The sequence below is a fragment of the Drosophila mojavensis genome, unplaced genomic scaffold (assembly GCF_018153725.1).
Source record: "Drosophila mojavensis isolate 15081-1352.22 unplaced genomic scaffold, ASM1815372v1 contig_74, whole genome shotgun sequence".
NCBI classification, from domain to species: Eukaryota; Metazoa; Arthropoda; class Insecta; order Diptera; family Drosophilidae; genus Drosophila; species Drosophila mojavensis.
Window position 1 is genome coordinate 1,534,026 of NW_025318899.1, and position 17,835 is coordinate 1,551,860.

Below are 17,835 nucleotides of genomic sequence, written 5' to 3' on the forward strand. Positions count from 1 at the left end.
CTAAGATATCGCTATATCGCAATAGCATTTTGAATCTGAATGGTATCGATCAATGCTAGTTATGTACTTGGTATCGTTTTAAAATGAAGTGTGCGACCAATCAAATTGGAATTAAAAACTAAACTAGCTCTTGAATATAGTAATATATTGTTATCATGATATAATCAAATATAAACTGTTTCTAAAGTTTCGTTTATTTCTATCTACCGTTCAATCGAAATATTTCCAAAAGTTTTAGCGGCCCTGTGGTCAGAACTTTATTATTTGGAATCAAAGGGACGAAGCGCGCGCCAACCACTGGGATCTAAGAACAGGGATGTAATTTAAATATAATAAACATATCAGGTATGTATATACATTGCTAATCGCATTCAAACATTCCTCAAATCTGTAACACCTTCACTCAGCTAACAGTTGTCGTGGCAACCAAACGAATAACAGAAAACAGATGATCGAGTATATTATAAATATTTGTGATACGTTTTATGTAATTAAATAATGACGCGCTCCGTCTACGAGGTGCAACAGGACTTTGCACTGAGCAGTGGACTACACTCTGAAATAATTTGGGATGCGTAAGCTAATGCAATATATGTAATGTATATATATGTAACATGCAAACACTTAATTTATTTTTCTGCAGCCTTGCAGCAGATCAGGAGGAGGTGCTCAAGCAGAAGATTGCGAACCTCATCAATGCAGATAGCACAGAGCCAAGCAAAAGTTTGGAGCGACAGCGACAGAAGGTCTTTGAGAATGTGTGGCAACAGAGGCGCTACACAAATCGCATGTTGCTTTCGGCGATTATCTACGTGCTGGTGACACCAGAAAAGGATCCAGAGCAGGCGCTACGATCTACCAATTTCAGCTGTCATCCTGTAATACGGACGCGCAAATGCTTGAGAGAGGATTACGAGAATAGCGACAACTGCTGCATGATCTTCATCGATGAGCACGGTCGTGTTTACGCTAACTGGCGACAATATGTCTTCCACAACAGACTACCCAAGGGCACAATGATTGCCCCCAGCCAGGGCATCTATCGATTCGGCCATGATCCCGATAATGGAGTACATCTAATGGTCCATGCGACGCCTGCATCGTTTGGTCTCATATATAAAGCTGGCGATGCCTTGGCTACAGTTGGTGGATTGGCTGCCAGTGTGCCCGTGGCGGCTGCTCTGGCCATCCCCGTGGCTCCCCCTATTTTGATGGCAGCCGCCGTTGTGGGCGCCACTGCGGCTGCTTACAGTACCGCACGTTCCATCAGTTGCCTTTATGATCGCCGCCAACACTGTCAATCTTTGTCGCTGCGTGAGCGAGAATCACGTAACAGCTGGCTGGGCGTAGCTGGCGGCGTCGTCGGCCTGGGCGCCATGGAAGCCACCACAGCTCTGTGTGCGGCGAGCGCAGAGGTGAATGCAGCTGCTCAGCTAGCCGTGAAGGGCATCAATGTGTCGTCCATCGTTATATCGGGCACAGGTGTGGCCAACAGCGTTTACGATTTGTATTTGGTGAGTCATGCGTTGATGTCATCTTATCTATTATACATTGTTTGTCTGCCTACGTATATATAATTATTTTATACATTTAATCTGGTATACACTGTTATATGTGCATGCATTTTACTCTGTTATAAAGTCTGCTCTGTTATTTACATTGTGCAGAATAGCGTCTGGTTACAGTTCACTGTTAAGTTGCGAGCTCTTAGCATTCTACAGTGGCTTCGTGTTAACTATTCTTCGGTTCTCTCATTTGCAGAAAATCAACGAGGACCAGCCTCTATGCAGCATCGATGTGCTCCACATAGCCGCCAGTCTGCTGATCTTTACGCACTCCATTAACAATCTGCGCCTAGTCAATCGTTTGACAAATGGCCAATCCTTGAGGCAAGCGGTGAACCAGCAAGCCAGGTTGTTGTGTAAACCATACAATCAAACCAAATGTCTTTTATTAACAAGATTAAATTGCTTGCAGACTAACCTTTGGACAGATCGCTAAAGAGTCGTCGAAGCTGAATGGCCATGTTCCTGGCCAGCATTTCGACATGGTGCGCACCCTGAATGATATACCCATTAAGGAGACACTGCTCGGCCTGCACAACTCGTACAAGCATTTGCGGGAAGGTGCAGCCACGCTAGCTTCCATAGCAGGAACGCTGATCAGTCGGGATAGCGAAGGTCAGCTGCATTTGAATGTGGATTCCGTCGGCAAATCCCTTGGCCCGAAGTTTGTGGAGCACATAGGCCATCAGAGCAGTTTTTTGGACGTGCTTGATGCTCTGGTGAAATACTTCGATGGGCCGGCGATGCAGCTGCTCCTACAGCTGGCACGTGAATTTCTGGAGAATAATCTCGATAGCATTGAGCGCGGACTGAATACGTTTCTATCCACGGAATTGGTGCTCTATCACATCTTGATGCAGTGCATCAATAATTACGAAAATCTCACATTGGAATTCTTATTGGAGCGGAAAGATGAAATCTTATCCATTCTTACAAAATATTTCGAGGGATTGAGGCCCAAGGACGAGCATAGCTCTACCAAGACGAAGTGTGATAATTGTCAAGGTGTTTACTATACATGTAATCTCTAATTTATATTGTTTATAAAAATATAATTTAATATATTTTGACTATACTTGGACTATTTGCTAGTGGCTCAGATTAAGCTTCAGTAGGTTTTTTTTCGGAGTCCTCGAACGCCTATCGATTGCTAACAGCCCTATTAATTTTGTTTATATTAATTAATCGGAACTGAACAGTTTTGTGTGCCCTTGCAACTGGTTCATGAGCCAGTTCTGTTCTTTATTCAAATGTTTATCGACAACTGCAAATTACAATTCGAAATTGTTCGCCAAGGCAGTTGGGCTTAACTTTGTCCATACGACTAATGTCCGAGATCTGCATTTCTTTGGAGCTGTTATTGAACAATATGGTTCCCTCATAAGTGGAATGCGTGGGTGCCATCATAACCTGTATACGATGGAGGGAAATGCCAGACCTATCCGCTTTATGAGGCCTCCCCAAATAGGCTTTAGTGATGTTAGCCAAAGTAAGGGGCTGGCAGCGACCTGCGAATTTCTTACTCGCATAGCTATCATACCTATTATTCACATGCTGCACCACTAGGGCGGCCATTAAGTAATCCCTCTCCAAAAATCGTTTGTATCTATTGTACGATCTGCAGGCACACCAATGATCCGAAATGCCAGCATCCGAGCAGGTTCGATTGCTGGAAATTGGCAGAAAGACGCTCCGGCAATTGGGGCAGTCCAGGGAATCGCCCAGCAGCTCGTCTAGATGATTCGGACTCCCTATGCGGAGTATGTGCTTCAATGTGGCATACAAATCATATGGGCTTGTCAAACGTTTCCGATTCACTTTCAAAGCCTTCACAAATTCTGGATGGGATTGTTGCAGATGAAGTGGCAGCCAAATGTATAGGAACGGCAAACGATCCTCCAGCCAACCAAGCGGTGTCTGCCATGTTGGACCGGCCCTTAAACCATGATCACTTAGAAAGATCACAATGCTCCGATTCAGAATGCCGTGATTCCGCAAACGGCTGAGATACTCAACCATATACTCATCCCTGAGAGCTGTGCGGGAGATGCTGCCTCCTTGGCTATGCATATTCGTCCAGAACAAGCCGAAGAAGCTGTCGTTGAGGTAGCGACGTGCGAATTCCAGAGCATACTCATAAACATGCTCCGCCGAAGGACGGAAGCCCAGACAAGTTTGAGAGTCCTCAGTTTTAACGTGCAGCCACTGTTTGGCCGCCATCAGATACGGATGCAGATGGTAATCTACGGACGCATCGCGAAAGCCCTTCAAGTTCGGATTGAATGTGTTGTTGAGGGTCTCGTCCTCTCCAAAGGCCGTCACATAGCCCAGCTGCTTGTAAAGTTTCCAGATGAATTTACAGCGCTCCAATCCGAGCTCCTCGCGTGGATCGCAAAGGGAGATGGCGCTGGTACGATTGTAGCCGGTGGTCAGAGCTAGCAAATTGGTCACCGTATTGCCTGCCACCTAGAAGGTAGTGAAGAAGCTAATGACATCTCTCTCCCTCTTGCCCTCCCTCTCTCTCTCTCTCTCTCTATCTCTATCTTCCCCAATTCTTTTACTCACCTTGTTGTAGCCTGCCAGTTCGAACCAGCCACTGGAATCGAGCTGCTGCTTGGTCATGGGCATTGCTCGGATCAGCTGCTGGCGGGAGATACTGTCCAAGCCAATCAGGAGCACACTGAGCGCTGGCTGTTCGCCTCCACGTTGACCTGCCCACTGCGTCAGGCGCTCCTGCACCTCTCGCTGCTCGGGCACAGTCGCATGTGCATTCGTATAGATGCGCTTGCCTTGCGCATAGCAACGCACGATGAAGCCAATTGCTGAATCGGACAGCTGGGCGCTACTGGCAAACTGCTGGCAATGCTTGCCGAAGTCAATGAGCTGCTCAGCTTGCTGTTCCACGGCCATGTAGCAACATTTGGGCGGCCCGGACAAGGGAACTGTCAGATCCAGATCCAACTTCAAGTACTCCTTGAAGCCATCCCAATTGACGAGCAGCTGATAGCGCCGCACGCTCTCATTGTATGCCACCCAAGTCAGGGGCTGCAGGGCAGAGCAGCGGTTGTACTTGTAGCGCACGAAATTTTTCTTCACCTCCGCATCGAAGGGATCCGCATCTTCGATCTTACACGTGGTCGAACTTACAATGTATTTCTTACTTCCCAATGCAACGCTCTGCAGAAACGAGAGCCAGAGAATTACATTCAAAAAGACTTTCGCATTCCACATAGTTGTTAGCCCGGCGGCTGCAGCCAGTACAGTGAAGCTTCGATCATGTCATGGGAAGCTTTTGAAATACGTAATGCAGTAGCAGCTGTTCGAGCCGCTTGCATTTCACAGAATTGCAATCGACCAGCTCTGATTATTACATAATAGAAGAAAGAGGAGGAGGAAGAAGCAGAACATATGTATATATATAGGCTTGATCAACAAGATGGGGAGTGAGAGTGAGAATCACAGAGCGAGTGAGAGTGAGAGGACAGAGCGAGTGAGAGTGACAGAGCGAGTGAGAGTGAGAGTGAGAGAGAGAGAGAGAGACAGATAATTATATATCTGAATATGGATATGGAGAGCGATGATAGTAAGAGTAAAAATCAATATGAGTAAAAAAGTGAAACAGAAAGAGAGAAAAATAGAGGCTGAGCTGCAGAATATGGAAAGGCGCAAACGTTTGTATATCTCACAGAGTCAAACTTTTCAGAATGCAAACACAGAAGTTTCTAGTTGTTATATATAGAAATATAAATATATATATATTTATTATACGATACATATTAAAGATAAACTTAGGATCTTAGAGCTTAATACTTGATAGATTGTTCTACTCTGTAATACTGTGGCAAGACGAGCTGCCCCGCTGCGAGGATCAGCCATATAAGGTACCTACTCTATAAGAGTGAGAGCGCGACTTAAAGATCATATTTCTGAATATGTCTTTGATAAGGACGGAATCTGTTGCTGACTAGCGATGCCTCCGTGATGGGGCAACATTTAGCAGAAGAAATCCTCGTTGCAGCGATTGAAGCAACAGTAGGAGATGTTGTTGTAGCTCTTGTCCGAACTGTCGCGCTTATGGCGCTTTTCCTGATTGTGCTTGAGCGGCTTGTAACGGGGCAGTACATCCAGATGGATGAGTCGATGATAATGATCGCTGCTGACCTTCAAGTAGCCCCCAGTTGGAAAGCTGCTGCGCTTGACGCCATGTGGCGTCTTCTTATCCATCTTGCCATCTGCAAAGGGCAGAAAGAAGAATAAAAATCAATTATTTTGAAAAATATTACATTTCAATTTAAACTTGAACTTGCGCCTTGAAATCGTGTAAGACTGCGCTTTGTTTAAATATTAAATATTTTAAATATTTTTATTGATTTTTTATAGTTTTTGTAAACATTTCCGAGTTCGTTTCCTTTTGACTCTGGGTTGACTGACTTTGTGACCTTATTAAATATGCATTTCATACTAAATTGAGATATACATATATGTTTATACTTACGTGAAAGCTTATTTTTATGATGCCAGCTGGAGTCTATAGACCGTCTCTCTCTGGGCTCGTCCTTCTGGAACAGACGCTCGCAGGCCTCCATGGCAAATGCCTTCATCTTGTCCAGCGAGCAGTAGGCACGCGTCTCACTTAGCAGACAGCTGCCCAGGATTAGGGCGAACAACATTAGCTGCAAGGGAAAGAACATAAATAAGATGATAGGAAAAAGTGAAATATATATCTCAATGAGTATCTGCATCGCCAGTTGTATCAAATCTATCTGTATCTATCTAGCTCAACCGATATCTAAGTCTCTAATTGTATCTGTAATAGTAAGTTTACCTGTAGCTCTAATTGTATCTGCATCTTAAATCTGCAGCTGCACCTCTAATTGTATCTACATCTCGCATTGTATCTATATCTCTAAGTGTATCTGCATCTCATACCTGAGTACATACATATGTATCTGAAATTGCATATGCATTTATAAGCAAACAGCTTTGACTGACGACAGCTGACGACGCGTCGTGACGCCGCTGTCCTTGTCGGCTTGATGGTTTGGGGCCAACAAACTGGGTCACAAGTCGGGCACAAAAATCTTTAAAAACTGGAGCGCATTTGCAAGTCGTCGCAGCCAAATTGCCCGTTTTAATGTGCGAAAACTTCCCCGACTTCCCCGACACACAGAGTTATAATGGGAATTATGTAATAAGCATTTCCGCATTGGGCTTATGCTTATTTTATTTCTTACAGAGAACAAAAGCGCATTTGCTTGACATTTATTTTTAGCACCATACAGGTGATATTGCTACCTGTCGACAGGTTTGCATGGTACACACCCCTCTTTGAGCGGCAATCGATAAAACGGCAATAAAAAATATTTAGCATCCATTAAGTGAGTTTCAATATTTATGCTGTAAATTTCCCATCATTCCCAGACATATTGCACAAAACACTGGGAAATTTGCAACATAAACTTTTGAAATTGTCTTCTCAGGGATTTTTAAACGACTTGAAATAAACAACATTTTAACATTTTATTGCAACTCACCTTAACGTGCATTGTTGTTGCTATAGATTGTGTATTTTATTATATTTTTTATTTTTAAATATTGTTTTTAATTAATTCCAATTGGTATTTGTAAAATTGCCTTATATGCACTTGCACCTGCCCCACTGGCAAACGCGACGTATACGTGTTATTTTTGTAAGTGTTTGCTTTTTGGCGGCAAAGCGAAATCAAACGAAAAACAGCCACCGACCCGTCACCTGATAAGCTGCGAACTCAAATGAAAGCTTCGCCCAATGCTGTTAGCTTTTATACGTATGCAAATACAGGGGCCGAGCCAGAGCCAGAGCCAGAGCGCAGGAGCAGCAGCAGCAGCAACAGCAACAGCAGCGTCGCGTTCTCTGGGTAGGAGGTAGGTAAAGAGAGCAGCGCTCGCTTCGCGAACGTACGCATGCGTAAGCGAAAAGGCGCGCCAGCGCCGCAACAACAACAAAAGCAACAACCACACATTGTGCTTAGAACTGAACCGACGTCAGACAAGAAAGGATGCCAATTAACTGCATAATTTCCCATCATTGTTTTTTTTTTTTTAAAGGGAATTTTTTAGGAAATGCCAATGTTATTTCAACATAATTGCCTTTTCCCATCTTTGCTTTTCGTTTGTTTAGGAAATGCCAAGGCTGCTTTGGCGCTGATTCATGCGTAGCTTTACTGTTGCTGGTGCTGATAAAGTGCTAACAACGTGTGCCGGCGCCAATAAATCAAACACCTTGAACATGTAATATTATTTACTAATAATGTAATGAGGAAGCCGGCGCTGTTCGCGGCCAACCTGCCTTGGCCCCAGCGCGACAGAGAAAGTGAGCAGCAGCGCGTGGCTAGCTTTTAGCTACCCCATTTACCTGATCTACCTTGTTGCTAGGGGGATTCCGTTACCACGCACGCTCTCTGGTGAAATATGCGTATCTGTGTACATGTGTATGTGGGTGTGTGCGTGTGTGTACGTCAGTTTTTGTGTATTTAAGCATTTCATTCATAAACATTTTATGGTTAGCATATCAACGTCACAAACATTACGCCTGCGCACACTCGTGAGTTCGTTACAAATATCTATATATGTACATACATACATATATTTGCAGCTGCGCTTTGCTCACACACAAATATACTCATGCATGTATAGCACTTGCACATGTTTGGGTAATAGTACTTTCACATAGTATGGCAAAAGTCCCAACCGGGCAAGGCCAACAACAACATTCAATGCATAATTTCCCTCTCATCTCAATTGCGCTCTCGTTTTTGCTTACACGTGCGTCTGGTGTTTATGTTTTCTCAACTGGTGTGCAACGCTGAGTTATTAATCTTTGAGAGGCATAATATACACAAATGTATTAATATCGTTGTATACATTTTTTAATGCACTTCCAATAATCGTTATATAATACTTAGCCGATATAGTTCTAATTGGTTAAATGTTTTTTTTTTTTCAAATAAAATCCCTTATGTATGCTTACAAGGGTATTTAAGAAGCGACTTGTGGAACTTTTTGCTTTTGTTGCCTTACATGTTGTATTCTAAGGAAGAGAGGAGAGCAGAGAGCGAAGAGCATAACGCCAGCAGGTGCTGGTAGCTGCAGCATTGACGTTTTACTGACATTGATCATTTAACGGTTTCTCTTAATGGCGCCGACGTCGAGCATTTACGTTCGCTGCATTTGTTGTTCTAATTTTACATGTAAGCTTTTATTGGTACTTAATTACGCATGCGTGATTTTTTATACATATATATTTTTGGCCAGTGTCAATGCACACTTTCGGCCGAGTTTTAATGTCGTTTGGCTTCTTTAGCTGGACTGCCCACATGCGGAAACGGGTCGTATGCGCAATGCGTGCGCATTTAGTAAGACGCAATTGCAGTTTGCATACTTTTCATATATATACACGCCCTCACACACACGGCACCCGTCGCACACACACATGTACACGTAACTATGTGAAGCATTTTCTGGAACGTGTGTTGTTGTTCCTGTTTCCTTTGCAATTTTTGTTCTGTTAGTCTAACGGGAACGACGGCACGTTCTGTGAAAAGCCAACAGCGATCAAAGAATATACAAAACATACGAACCGACATATGGATGAGTGTATGTGCATACCTACATATGTATGTATATAAATATATGCTTGTATAATCCGTGGAACGAGCAGGAATGTGAATAAAAAAAGCTGCTTTGGCATTTACTAAAGTATGCATTTCATTAGAAGTTTCGTTTTTTCTTTTGTTTTTTTCGTTTTACTGTTGTTATTGTGGTCTAGAACTGTTCCAGCTCCCGGCCTGGACCCAGTCTCATTCATAAATACAAATGCATATGAGTATGGGTGTGTGTGTACGTATTTCACAACCTGAATTGAAATAAACCTCACGCCACTTGCCGCCATGTCAACGATCTTCTCTGCTTCTTAAAAGTACCTGGGCAGAGGGCAGCGAGGCCAACTACATCTACTGCTGAATCTTTCTTTTTTTTTTTTTTTTTTTTTGCTTTTTTCTGTTTTGTTAATATTTTTTTTATTTTCGGTTCTTTTTTTTTTGGCAACCAAAATAAAACTGGTTCTCATTCTATTAGATATCATCGGCATCGTCTTCATATTCATCTTCGGCTTCAGCGGCGCTCGAACTCTTGTGTGTGTCTAGACGAGTTTGGTCCTTGGCAACAGAGTTGAAAAGGAAAGCCAGCCAAGTCTGCTTTGATCGTGTGAGCGTGTGGGTTACTTTGGCGATTGTTGTTGGTGTTGTTGTGTGGCAGGCGTGTTCCATGAACCAGAGGGCGAAAGTGGTACGTCACGTCTGCATCTGACTTTGACCAGGGAATAATAACAACAACAACGACAACAACAACAGCAACAGCAACAAGAACATCAGCAATTTGCCATCCTTCTTTACCGGTCTGTTAAAGAATCTTCGCATTCTTCGTTTCACGCTAAGAGTTCATCCAACTCTGTGCCTAGGGGATATTCGCATTTCTAATGAGCAACAGGCCGTAAACGAAGAGATAAAAACTTTCTGATGCTCTTTCATGTTCCGAGATATTTACTACAATAGAGCCGCAGATACATGAGTAATATGATTTCAATGTCACATCTGAATGAATAAGATGACAAGAATGTCCATTTAAGGTGATCAAAAACTTAGTTGTGACTAAGCAAATGCTAGTTTCGGCCAACATAAATCAAGTTTCAGCGCGGCTGAAATCGAAAGTTTTTCAAAAGAAACGGACACTAATAGATTTGGTAACACAATCGTCTGTTGTGGGGCGCCACTTGCTGAATCAGCTCGAGCGCCATCTAGCGTCATTTACGGGCAACTGTGAACAGCTGTTATGCAGGCCGCGTTTTTTTTTTATGTAAAGAAACGAAAAACAGAAAATGTTCGGAGCAAAAGCGCGACATTTGGTGCGTAAAACGATTCTGCCGGGCAACTGCAGCTGGTGCCGCTGGAGCAGCAGTAGCAAAGCACCAGAAGCAGCAGCTAAGCCAGATGCAAATGCAGCCAAGCGACAGAAACTAATTCAAGAGCTAGCGGAACCCCTCGAGAGCAGCGGCCGGCCAGCCATCGATCCCAAGGAGACGAGTGTAGTGCTATTTCCCGGCCAAGGCACACAGTATGTGGGCATGGCCAAGGATTTGCTGCGATTCCCCGGCGCCCGACGCATCTTCGAATTGGCCAATGAGGTCCTACAATACGATCTGCTCAAGATTTGTCTCGAGGGGCCACGCGAGAAACTCAACCGAACCGAATACGCCCAGCTGGCCGTAATGGTGTCTTCACTAGCCGCCCTGGAGCAACTGCGCGAGGAGCGACCCAAAGCAATTGAGAATTGTGTGGCAGCAGCGGGCTTCAGTCTGGGCGAGATCACCGCCCTGGTCTATGCGGGCGCAATGCCCTTCGACAAGGCGCTGCAGCTGGTGCAGGTACGCGCCAATGCAATGCAGGCTGCATGCGATCAGGCGCCAGGTGCCATGGCGATGACACTGTACGGCCCGGACACCAATTTGGGCGAAGCGTGCGCCAAAGCATTGCAATGGTGCGTGGACAGCGGCGTGGAGTCGCCCTATTGTGGCGTTGCCAACTACATGTACCCTCATTGCAAGGTTGTGGCGGGCAGCGTCCAGGCATTGGAGTTCCTTGAAAAGCATGCCAAGGCGCTGAAGATACGCCGGATGAAACGTTTGGCCGTCAGCGGAGCCTTCCACACACCACTCATGGAGAGCGCAGTGGAGCCGTTCGCCAAGGCGCTGAAGTCGATCCGACTGCAGGATCCCATCATTCGCGTCTATTCCAATGTGGATGGCAAGCCGTACAAGAATGCCTCGCACATCCTACGCCAGCTGCCCAAACAGATTGTCAAACCCGTCAAATGGGAGCAGACGCTGCACGAGCTTTACGAACGACGTCAGGGCGTCGACTTTCCGCGCACCTTTGAATGCGGCCCGGGCAAGGGTCTGCTCCAGGTGCTAGAGAAGGTGAACGCCAAGGCAGCGCAGACATCATTCAATGTGACCGCGTGATCGATACGTAAAATATAAAGATTGGCTTTTTTTGCTTTATAAAAAATGTATTCTCTTGGCTAAAAGGAAGGAAAAGTGAACAGAAATGCGACACCAGTTGGGGGATGTAGACAAGGCATGGTAGGCAAGCAGGCTCCTAGGCTTTGTAATCTCTGGTGCTCATGCGATGTGCGAAGGCGGCTCCCTTGTTCTTGCGGAATCTCTCAAATGGATCGTTCAGATTGTTGCCCACGCCCTAAAAGCAAAACAAATGGATAAGTCGAACTTCAAGGAATCAACAACTCCTGTCAATCCTTACCTTGTACATATCCTTGCGATCGCGCACCTCGCCGCCAGAGATGGGCGTATCAATACCCTGACTTTTCGAGCCCAGACCCGTACCCGTGCCGCCCCAGCCCATTTTCATGAGCATCTGATGGCCCTTGTTTGACTCCTCTATGAATTCCTGCGGCTTGGCAAAGCTGCTGCCACTACAAGGAAGATTTTGATTAGAATCGGAGTCGTCATTGCCTTGGGTCTACATTTGAGTGAACTTACAAAAAGCTGGGTGGCGTGGGCGATCTGTCGCGCTCCACCCGCCTGGAGTTGTTCACATTGTTGCTATTGTTGTTGTTGCTATTGCTGTTGCTGTTGGTGTTGCTGCTGCTGCTGCTGTTGCTGTTGTTATTGCTATTATTGCGGCTATCGCGACTGTTGTTGTCGCGTTCATGGCGCGGTGAACGATTGCGTGCCTTGCGATTGCTGCCACCACCGCCACCTGGTCCTCCTCCTCCTCGACTGCGTTGCGGTGGCGGCGTAATGGTGCGTTCCACTGAACGCGACCTGGATCGTGAGCGGGATTTGTTGCGACTGATGGGCGAGCGGGAACGCGACCGACTTCGACTCTTTGAACTTTTGGCGAAATGAGATATAAGTATAGACACATAAAGAAATGGGATTGCAACTCACCGATAACAGCGCTTATTGCTCTTCTTGACTTTCTCCAGGATTATGGGACTGGGTGAGCGTGACTTCTCGCGTGTGCCATTCCTGATCTCCTCCTCCTTTTGCTTGCGCGCCGCATTCTTCACTTTGTAGTACTCGTACAGACCCAGTTTCTCCCAACCCTCACTGCAACATCATTTGATTGTCAATATATGATTCATGATTTATATATTTACGCTACTCACTTGTCCCTGGGACGATCGTGTGAAGGCGCCGCATAGAAGGCATTTAATGCATTTGTCAAGCGTTCGCTTTGCGGCGCTGGTGCTGGCAAACGGATATCCGCCGGATCTAGCGGCTTATAGTTGTAATCCTCCAGTCGTATGAGTGGCACAATGAGTCCCGCCGGCAAATCGTAATAAGGCGCTGTCGGCACTTGAGGCTCCTGCATGACCATGGGCGGCTCACCAGACTCCAGATCACAGTCCGTGTGGGGCAGTTGCTCAACCATCTGGTCATCCGTTCGCTGTTGCATCACCACATTCATGCCTGCATTTATAGCGCCCATATTGACGCCAGGATCAACCAGATTCGAGTGTGGCATTTGTCCAAACTGCGGTGGCTGTTGCATCACCTGCTGCTGTTGCTGTTGTTGCTGCACCTGTTGCTGGTGTTGCATTTGCAATTGCTGCTGTTGCTCGTCGGGATGTCGTTGCTGATGTTGCTGCATTTGCATTACGGCTTGTATGGCTGCATTTAAGACGCCCAAATCAACGGTCGCGTCGCCGCCTGCAACGGGCAATTGTCCAGGCAATGGCGGATACTGATTCGGCAGTGGTTGCTGCTGTTGTTGATGTTGCTGCTGCGGCTGTTGTTGTTGCTGTGGTGGCACCTGACCGTGTATGGGCGCTGGGAAGCCTGGCGGCGGCTTTGACATATCCGGAATGAAAAAGTTAGAGCCTCGTGCATCCACATAGTGACTGCCAGGTGGCGGCTGTTGCTGCGGCGGTGGCTGCTGCTGCTGTTGCTGTGGATACCCGGCGTACATGTTGCCGCCTGGCTCATGCGTTACCGTTGGAGGCGGCGGCGTATTCATATGCTGCTCCTCCACTGTGCCGGGCATAGCGATGCGCTGCGCCATCAATGAAGGTATCGACTTGCCCTGCGGCGTGCCCGGCTGTGCCTTTTGTGCGACCAGTATTTGTTTCTCCAGCTGCAGCTTCTGCTGCTCCAGTTGGGCGATTTGTTGCGTAGCATGTTGCATGAATATCTGATGCTGCTTTTGGTAGCTGCAGAGAGAAATATAAATGCCCCAATTATTATAACAAATTCAAGTGTTTAATCCAATTCACCACTCACTTGTCCAGCGTGGCCTTCGTGCTCTGCGTGTACTTGGCCACAATCTCGTGATGCGTATTCTGCAGATTCGTCTTATACTCCTGCATCGATGAGTCCGGCGACTGCAGCTTGGATATGACACACGCATCAAAGAACTTGGCCTTGGACTCCCACAAGGAAAGCAGCTTCGACAACTTCTGGCGCTGATCATTGGTGGCAACTAATCAAAGGAAGGCACAATTAGTATACTCCACATACTGAGAAAGATTATAGATGCTTACTCAAGTCGGCGCTGCAGAACATCGGTATAACGACATTCTCGAGGCTGTTCTTCAAATCGCTGATATTTTTGCGCATGCTGTAAAAATAGATGTTGGCGCTTAAGCAAAACGTGCCTGCATCTCGCATTTAAGGATGCTGTGTGGCCAGTTCGTATCAAGCACAAAACTAATTCGTCTCTCTGTCTGTCAGTCAGTCCGTTTCTTGTGCCTGAACTGAGCAACAAGTTTATATTATAGTTGCTTTTTGAAGAAAGTGTCTATAATTTTTCTTAAATATCTTAGTTAAGTATTTCCTACAATAACCAGCAATTTGGCAATATGACTTTTTATTATATCTAAATATAAGTGTATTCCGTTTTTATCAGCCCGAAAAATAACTTTTTGTCTTTTTCAAATGTATATATTAATGTCAGATCACTATATGTCCCTTACACTTTCCCAATATAGCTGACTATGTAAATTCATTTCATTCACAACTCCTTACAGGGTATTTAAAATTTGATAGACCGGACTGCTTTACGAAGTGAATGTCCGTCTGTTATATATATACATATCTATATCTTGACAAGTTTTGGAGCAAACTACTTATATTTATTTAATACCCGCCTACAACATTGTTTACTTCTTTGTATATATGTATATTTTTATTGCTAATTACTATTTGCTTTTTGCGAACTTACCAATGGTGGAGTATATCATTAACTAAATATATAAGATGCAATTTTTGCTGAAACGTTGAACCATTGACCAAAGCCCTAAAAATAAATTAACAAACGAAAAAAACATATTTTTGTCCATTTCTCTTTGCTCTCTTCTTTCTTTATCTCGCCTGCTGTAAGCGCAGCATCAGCAACATTTCTCAAAAGTGTTTGCTGTGCTGCTTATAGATTCGTATAGTTTGTGTGTGTTTGTTTATGTATGTGCACGTGTATGTGTATGTGTATGTGTGTGTGTGTGTGTGTGTGTGTGTGTGTGTGTCTTAACTAAGCAACTTTTTAGTGCAGCCTAACTACCGGCTCAAGGCCCAAAGGACTCAAACGACGCTATGAGCCCAGTTTGCACCTTCTCTCTTTCAAAACGAATCAACGAATCAAATTATAATTATAATAATTATTATTATTTTTCATCTTTCGCGCTCTCTCTTCAGAAAAAAAGACATCACTCTCTCTGTCTGTCGCTTGCACACGCTCGATTTCGATTTGATTTCATTTCGTTTCGATTTCGTTTTGTTTTTTTCGTTTTAACACTCGATTGAAAGAAAGAAATGTAATTAATAAATGTTGAAAGATCAATTAATTAAATATAAACTGAGGCATACTTCTTTAAAAGATATTGTAAAACGACATTGATTTTTGCGCTGTCGGTTGAATGCTGTAAAATCCAGTTCTTGCCTAAAATTGCAATATCAAACGGGTTACTCATATTGTAATTGTCTCTTTTTAGCATTATTAAGTTTAGGTAAAGTTTGAATTAAATTTGATTTATATTTCTTAATTATTTGTGAATTTGGAATTTGCAGTTTGTCTAGCTCAAAAAGTTAACTGACGTAAACGCATATATATATATGTATATAAATATATTTATTTAGATTTTTAAAACTAGTTTTTTTTTTTTTTGTAAGCCTCTCGCAGCTTTAGCTGTGCATATTTACCTGATGAGATGCTATCCTTGGTGCAGGACTCGATGATCGGCTGGAGTACAGCATCGAAATCCCTCAGCACGATACCCTGCTCAGTGGCCAATTGCTCCAGCTGTGTCGTCTGTGCCGCTGCCATCGCTTCGTCGATTTGCTTCGTCTTTTGTGTCATCAACGCCTAAAGATTTCACGTTTTCATTTCGTTTCGTTGCAGTTCATTTCAATTCGTTTCGGTGTCGTGTTTGAGTTTTTGTCGTTGATTTTGTTCGAAATTTTCACATATTTCGTATGCGACAATAAACGTGGATTTCGTGTTGTTTTTTTTTAATAATTATTTGAGTTTTATACACAATTTTTTTTTTTTTTTTTTTGGTCATTTGGTATGAAGAGTTTTTAGGTTTTATGTTTCAAAAAATATACAATAAAGCAAAAATTTAATGTAGCATTGTAAAATTGGTTATTCAATAGGTTAAAAAAAAAGAAAAAACAAAACAATAATAATATAAACATGTAAAATGTGAATCATTAAATTACTGCAGTTATATAAAAGCTGAAAGTATATGCATATATTTATATATATAAAGAATGTACCCAGGACAGGGGACTGAAGAGTTCAATACCAAAAAAAAATTATTTCCCATCTATAATGGGTTCAGGGTATAAAAAAGAGGCATACACACACACAAAGTCAAAGCAGAATAGGGGCAACCCAGTTGAAGTTAGTTGATATTGCAGATTCTTTGGGAGTTTTCGTATCTGACTCGAAAGCTTAATCAGAGACGCGAGACAAAAATTAACTTCGGAACGCCGAAGCATGAACACTCTAATAGTCATGATTGCAGCATTACAAGACAAAGAAATCCTTTAATTTAAACAAAAAGAATTGGAAAATTTCTTCGGGGAGCTGTTTGGGACAGTCAGATGGAAACTTAAAGAATCGAAATTTTTAGAATCTTAAATTCAAGAGTCACGATCAGAATATATATTCTGAAGAAATTTAAATGCTGTTCTTTTACGTAAAAACGTATTGCATCTATGATCAATTAAAAAATTAAAAAAGCTGCTTTCCTTCAGAAGCAGTGACAGTTAATATGTATAAGTCACACCTGCGAGAAGAGAGAGAGAGAGAGAGAGAGGAAAACAAATACTAAATTATTTACCGTATGCTGTGCGGAAAGATTCGCATCCGATTGTTTGATTTGCTCTCGCAGTGTATTCTGTTGCATTTTAATGCCATCCAATTGGCTGGCCAAATTCAATGCCAACGCAGTGCCGTTAGCTGATTGTGGAGTTGGAGCTGAACCAGCTCCGGTTGCAACGCCGGCATTAGATGGCCACAAATGTTGTGCTTTTTGTTGCTGCATACTATCCTGGACATTGTCATGCATAATTGGTGGCATTGGCTGCTGCGGCTGCTGTTGTTGCTGCTGCTGTTGCGGCGCATAGTGTGGATGAGTGGGTGGCGGTTGTTGCATATAGAGCGTGTTCGATGGCATGCCACCCTGCTGTTTTAACACTGCATAGAAAAATATATCAGCAAAAAGGAAAACAGAGATATTTATCTTCCACTTACTTGCCTGCTCCGCTGCCACACGAAACTGATAATAGTTGGCAAATTCGCCGCCATAGAGAAATTCAAACTTTGGATTATTCTGTTGCTTTTGTTTGGTAATTGCTTCAAACTCGGGTCCATTGCGTGCCACAAATTCAGCCAATTTATCTATTATATTGCGTAAACTTGCATCTGCGAAACAATTAAAAGTTTAAGTTTTTTTTAGCGGAGCTCCGGAACGTGTGCGTGTATGTGTGTGTGTTTTGGCAAATACATTTATTCATACCTCTTGGCGGTTGAGCATCCATTGTTTTTAGTTTAGTATTTGTTTACAAACTAGCTATTTTGTAAAGAGTAAGGCTTAAATAATCATAACTTTTAACAAACAATTCATCACTTTTTGCGGCGGCCGCAAAGAATTTTTATCAGCAGCACCCTTCTTCTTACTTTTTATTCAGACGCCATATTTAGAGCTGGAGCGT

General features: G+C 43.7%; 5 protein-coding genes across 7 annotated transcripts; 2 read left to right on the top strand and 3 right to left on the bottom strand.

Annotated features, from left to right (window-relative positions):
• Positions 1 to 57: 57 nt before the first annotated feature.
• Positions 58 to 2,640, top strand: LOC6586519. Of its 2 annotated transcripts, XM_002012094.4 has the most exons (6): positions 58 to 139; positions 233 to 345; positions 408 to 575; positions 644 to 1,514; positions 1,762 to 1,913; positions 1,978 to 2,640. In XM_002012094.4, the coding sequence occupies exons 3-6, from the start codon at positions 499 to 501 to the stop codon at positions 2,594 to 2,596; spliced, it is 1,719 nt and encodes a 572-aa protein (XP_002012130.2). In that variant the 5' UTR covers positions 58 to 139; positions 233 to 345; positions 408 to 498; the 3' UTR covers positions 2,597 to 2,640. The 2 variants fall into 2 exon arrangements, with proteins under 2 accessions (XP_002012130.2, XP_043866265.1); XM_044010330.1 differs by having other exon boundaries at positions 121 to 345.
• Positions 2,618 to 4,814, bottom strand: LOC6586520. The gene is made up of 2 exons (XM_002012095.4): positions 4,131 to 4,814; positions 2,618 to 4,031 (listed from the first exon to the last, which is right to left on the bottom strand). Exons 1-2 carry the CDS (start codon positions 4,794 to 4,796, stop codon positions 2,820 to 2,822), a joined length of 1,878 nt encoding a protein of 625 aa, XP_002012131.4. The 5' UTR covers positions 4,797 to 4,814; the 3' UTR covers positions 2,618 to 2,819.
• Positions 4,815 to 5,284: 470 nt separating this feature from the next.
• On the bottom strand, positions 5,285 to 7,332 carry LOC6586521. Its single transcript, XM_002012096.4, has 3 exons — positions 7,100 to 7,332; positions 6,061 to 6,238; positions 5,285 to 5,797 (listed from the first exon to the last, which is right to left on the bottom strand). Exons 1-3 carry the CDS (start codon positions 7,109 to 7,111, stop codon positions 5,559 to 5,561), a joined length of 429 nt encoding a protein of 142 aa, XP_002012132.1. The 5' UTR covers positions 7,112 to 7,332; the 3' UTR covers positions 5,285 to 5,558.
• A 3,104-nt stretch (positions 7,333 to 10,436) lies between these two features.
• LOC6586522 (probable malonyl-CoA-acyl carrier protein transacylase, mitochondrial) lies at positions 10,437 to 11,652 on the top strand. The gene has a single exon (XM_002012097.4). The coding sequence runs from the start codon at positions 10,480 to 10,482 to the stop codon at positions 11,620 to 11,622; it is 1,143 nt and encodes a 380-aa protein (XP_002012133.2). The 5' UTR covers positions 10,437 to 10,479; the 3' UTR covers positions 11,623 to 11,652.
• Positions 11,653 to 11,662: 10 nt separating this feature from the next.
• LOC6586523 (calcium homeostasis endoplasmic reticulum protein) lies at positions 11,663 to 17,814 on the bottom strand. 2 transcript variants are annotated; one of them, XM_002012098.4, is made up of 13 exons: positions 17,640 to 17,811; positions 17,375 to 17,545; positions 16,962 to 17,317; positions 15,817 to 15,979; positions 15,484 to 15,556; positions 14,846 to 14,920; positions 14,166 to 14,242; positions 13,906 to 14,104; positions 12,792 to 13,835; positions 12,571 to 12,732; positions 12,160 to 12,513; positions 11,921 to 12,092; positions 11,663 to 11,857 (listed from the first exon to the last, which is right to left on the bottom strand). In XM_002012098.4, exons 1-13 carry the CDS (start codon positions 17,659 to 17,661, stop codon positions 11,759 to 11,761), a joined length of 2,967 nt encoding a protein of 988 aa, XP_002012134.2. In that variant the 5' UTR covers positions 17,662 to 17,811; the 3' UTR covers positions 11,663 to 11,758. The 2 variants fall into 2 exon arrangements, with proteins under 2 accessions (XP_002012134.2, XP_032589233.1); XM_032733342.2 differs by lacking the exons at positions 11,663 to 11,857; positions 11,921 to 12,092; positions 12,160 to 12,513; ... (2 more) ...; positions 13,906 to 14,104; positions 15,484 to 15,556 and having other exon boundaries at positions 14,216 to 14,242; positions 17,640 to 17,814.
• Between the last annotated feature and the right edge of the window lie 21 nt (positions 17,815 to 17,835).

Excerpts from the sequence above, each read along its gene's own strand:
- LOC6586519 (XM_002012094.4), top strand. The coding sequence starts at position 499 with ATGACGCGCTCCGTCTACGAGGTGCAACAGGACTTTGCACTGAGCAGT. Across the intron at positions 576-643 it reads TCTGAAATAATTTGGGATGC|CCTTGCAGCAGATCAGGAGG; the intron begins GTAAGCTAATGC and ends ATTTTTCTGCAG. Across the intron at positions 1,914-1,977 it reads GCGGTGAACCAGCAAGCCAG|ACTAACCTTTGGACAGATCG; the intron begins GTTGTTGTGTAA and ends AATTGCTTGCAG.
- LOC6586521 (XM_002012096.4), bottom strand. Across the intron at positions 5,798-6,060 it reads TCATAAAAATAAGCTTTCAC|ATGGCAAGATGGATAAGAAG; the intron begins GTAAGTATAAAC and ends TGCCCTTTGCAG.
- LOC6586520 (XM_002012095.4), bottom strand. The coding sequence starts at position 4,796 with ATGTGGAATGCGAAAGTCTTTTTGAATGTAATTCTCTGGCTCTCGTTT. Across the intron at positions 4,032-4,130 it reads AACTGGCAGGCTACAACAAG|GTGGCAGGCAATACGGTGAC; the intron begins GTGAGTAAAAGA and ends ACTACCTTCTAG.
- LOC6586522 (XM_002012097.4), top strand. The coding sequence starts at position 10,480 with ATGTTCGGAGCAAAAGCGCGACATTTGGTGCGTAAAACGATTCTGCCG.
- LOC6586523 (XM_002012098.4), bottom strand. The coding sequence starts at position 17,661 with ATGGATGCTCAACCGCCAAGAG. Across the intron at positions 14,921-15,483 it reads TTACAATATCTTTTAAAGAA|GGCTTTGGTCAATGGTTCAA; the intron begins GTATGCCTCAGT and ends ATTTATTTTTAG. Across the intron at positions 11,858-11,920 it reads ATCGCAAGGATATGTACAAG|GGCGTGGGCAACAATCTGAA; the intron begins GTAAGGATTGAC and ends TTTTGCTTTTAG.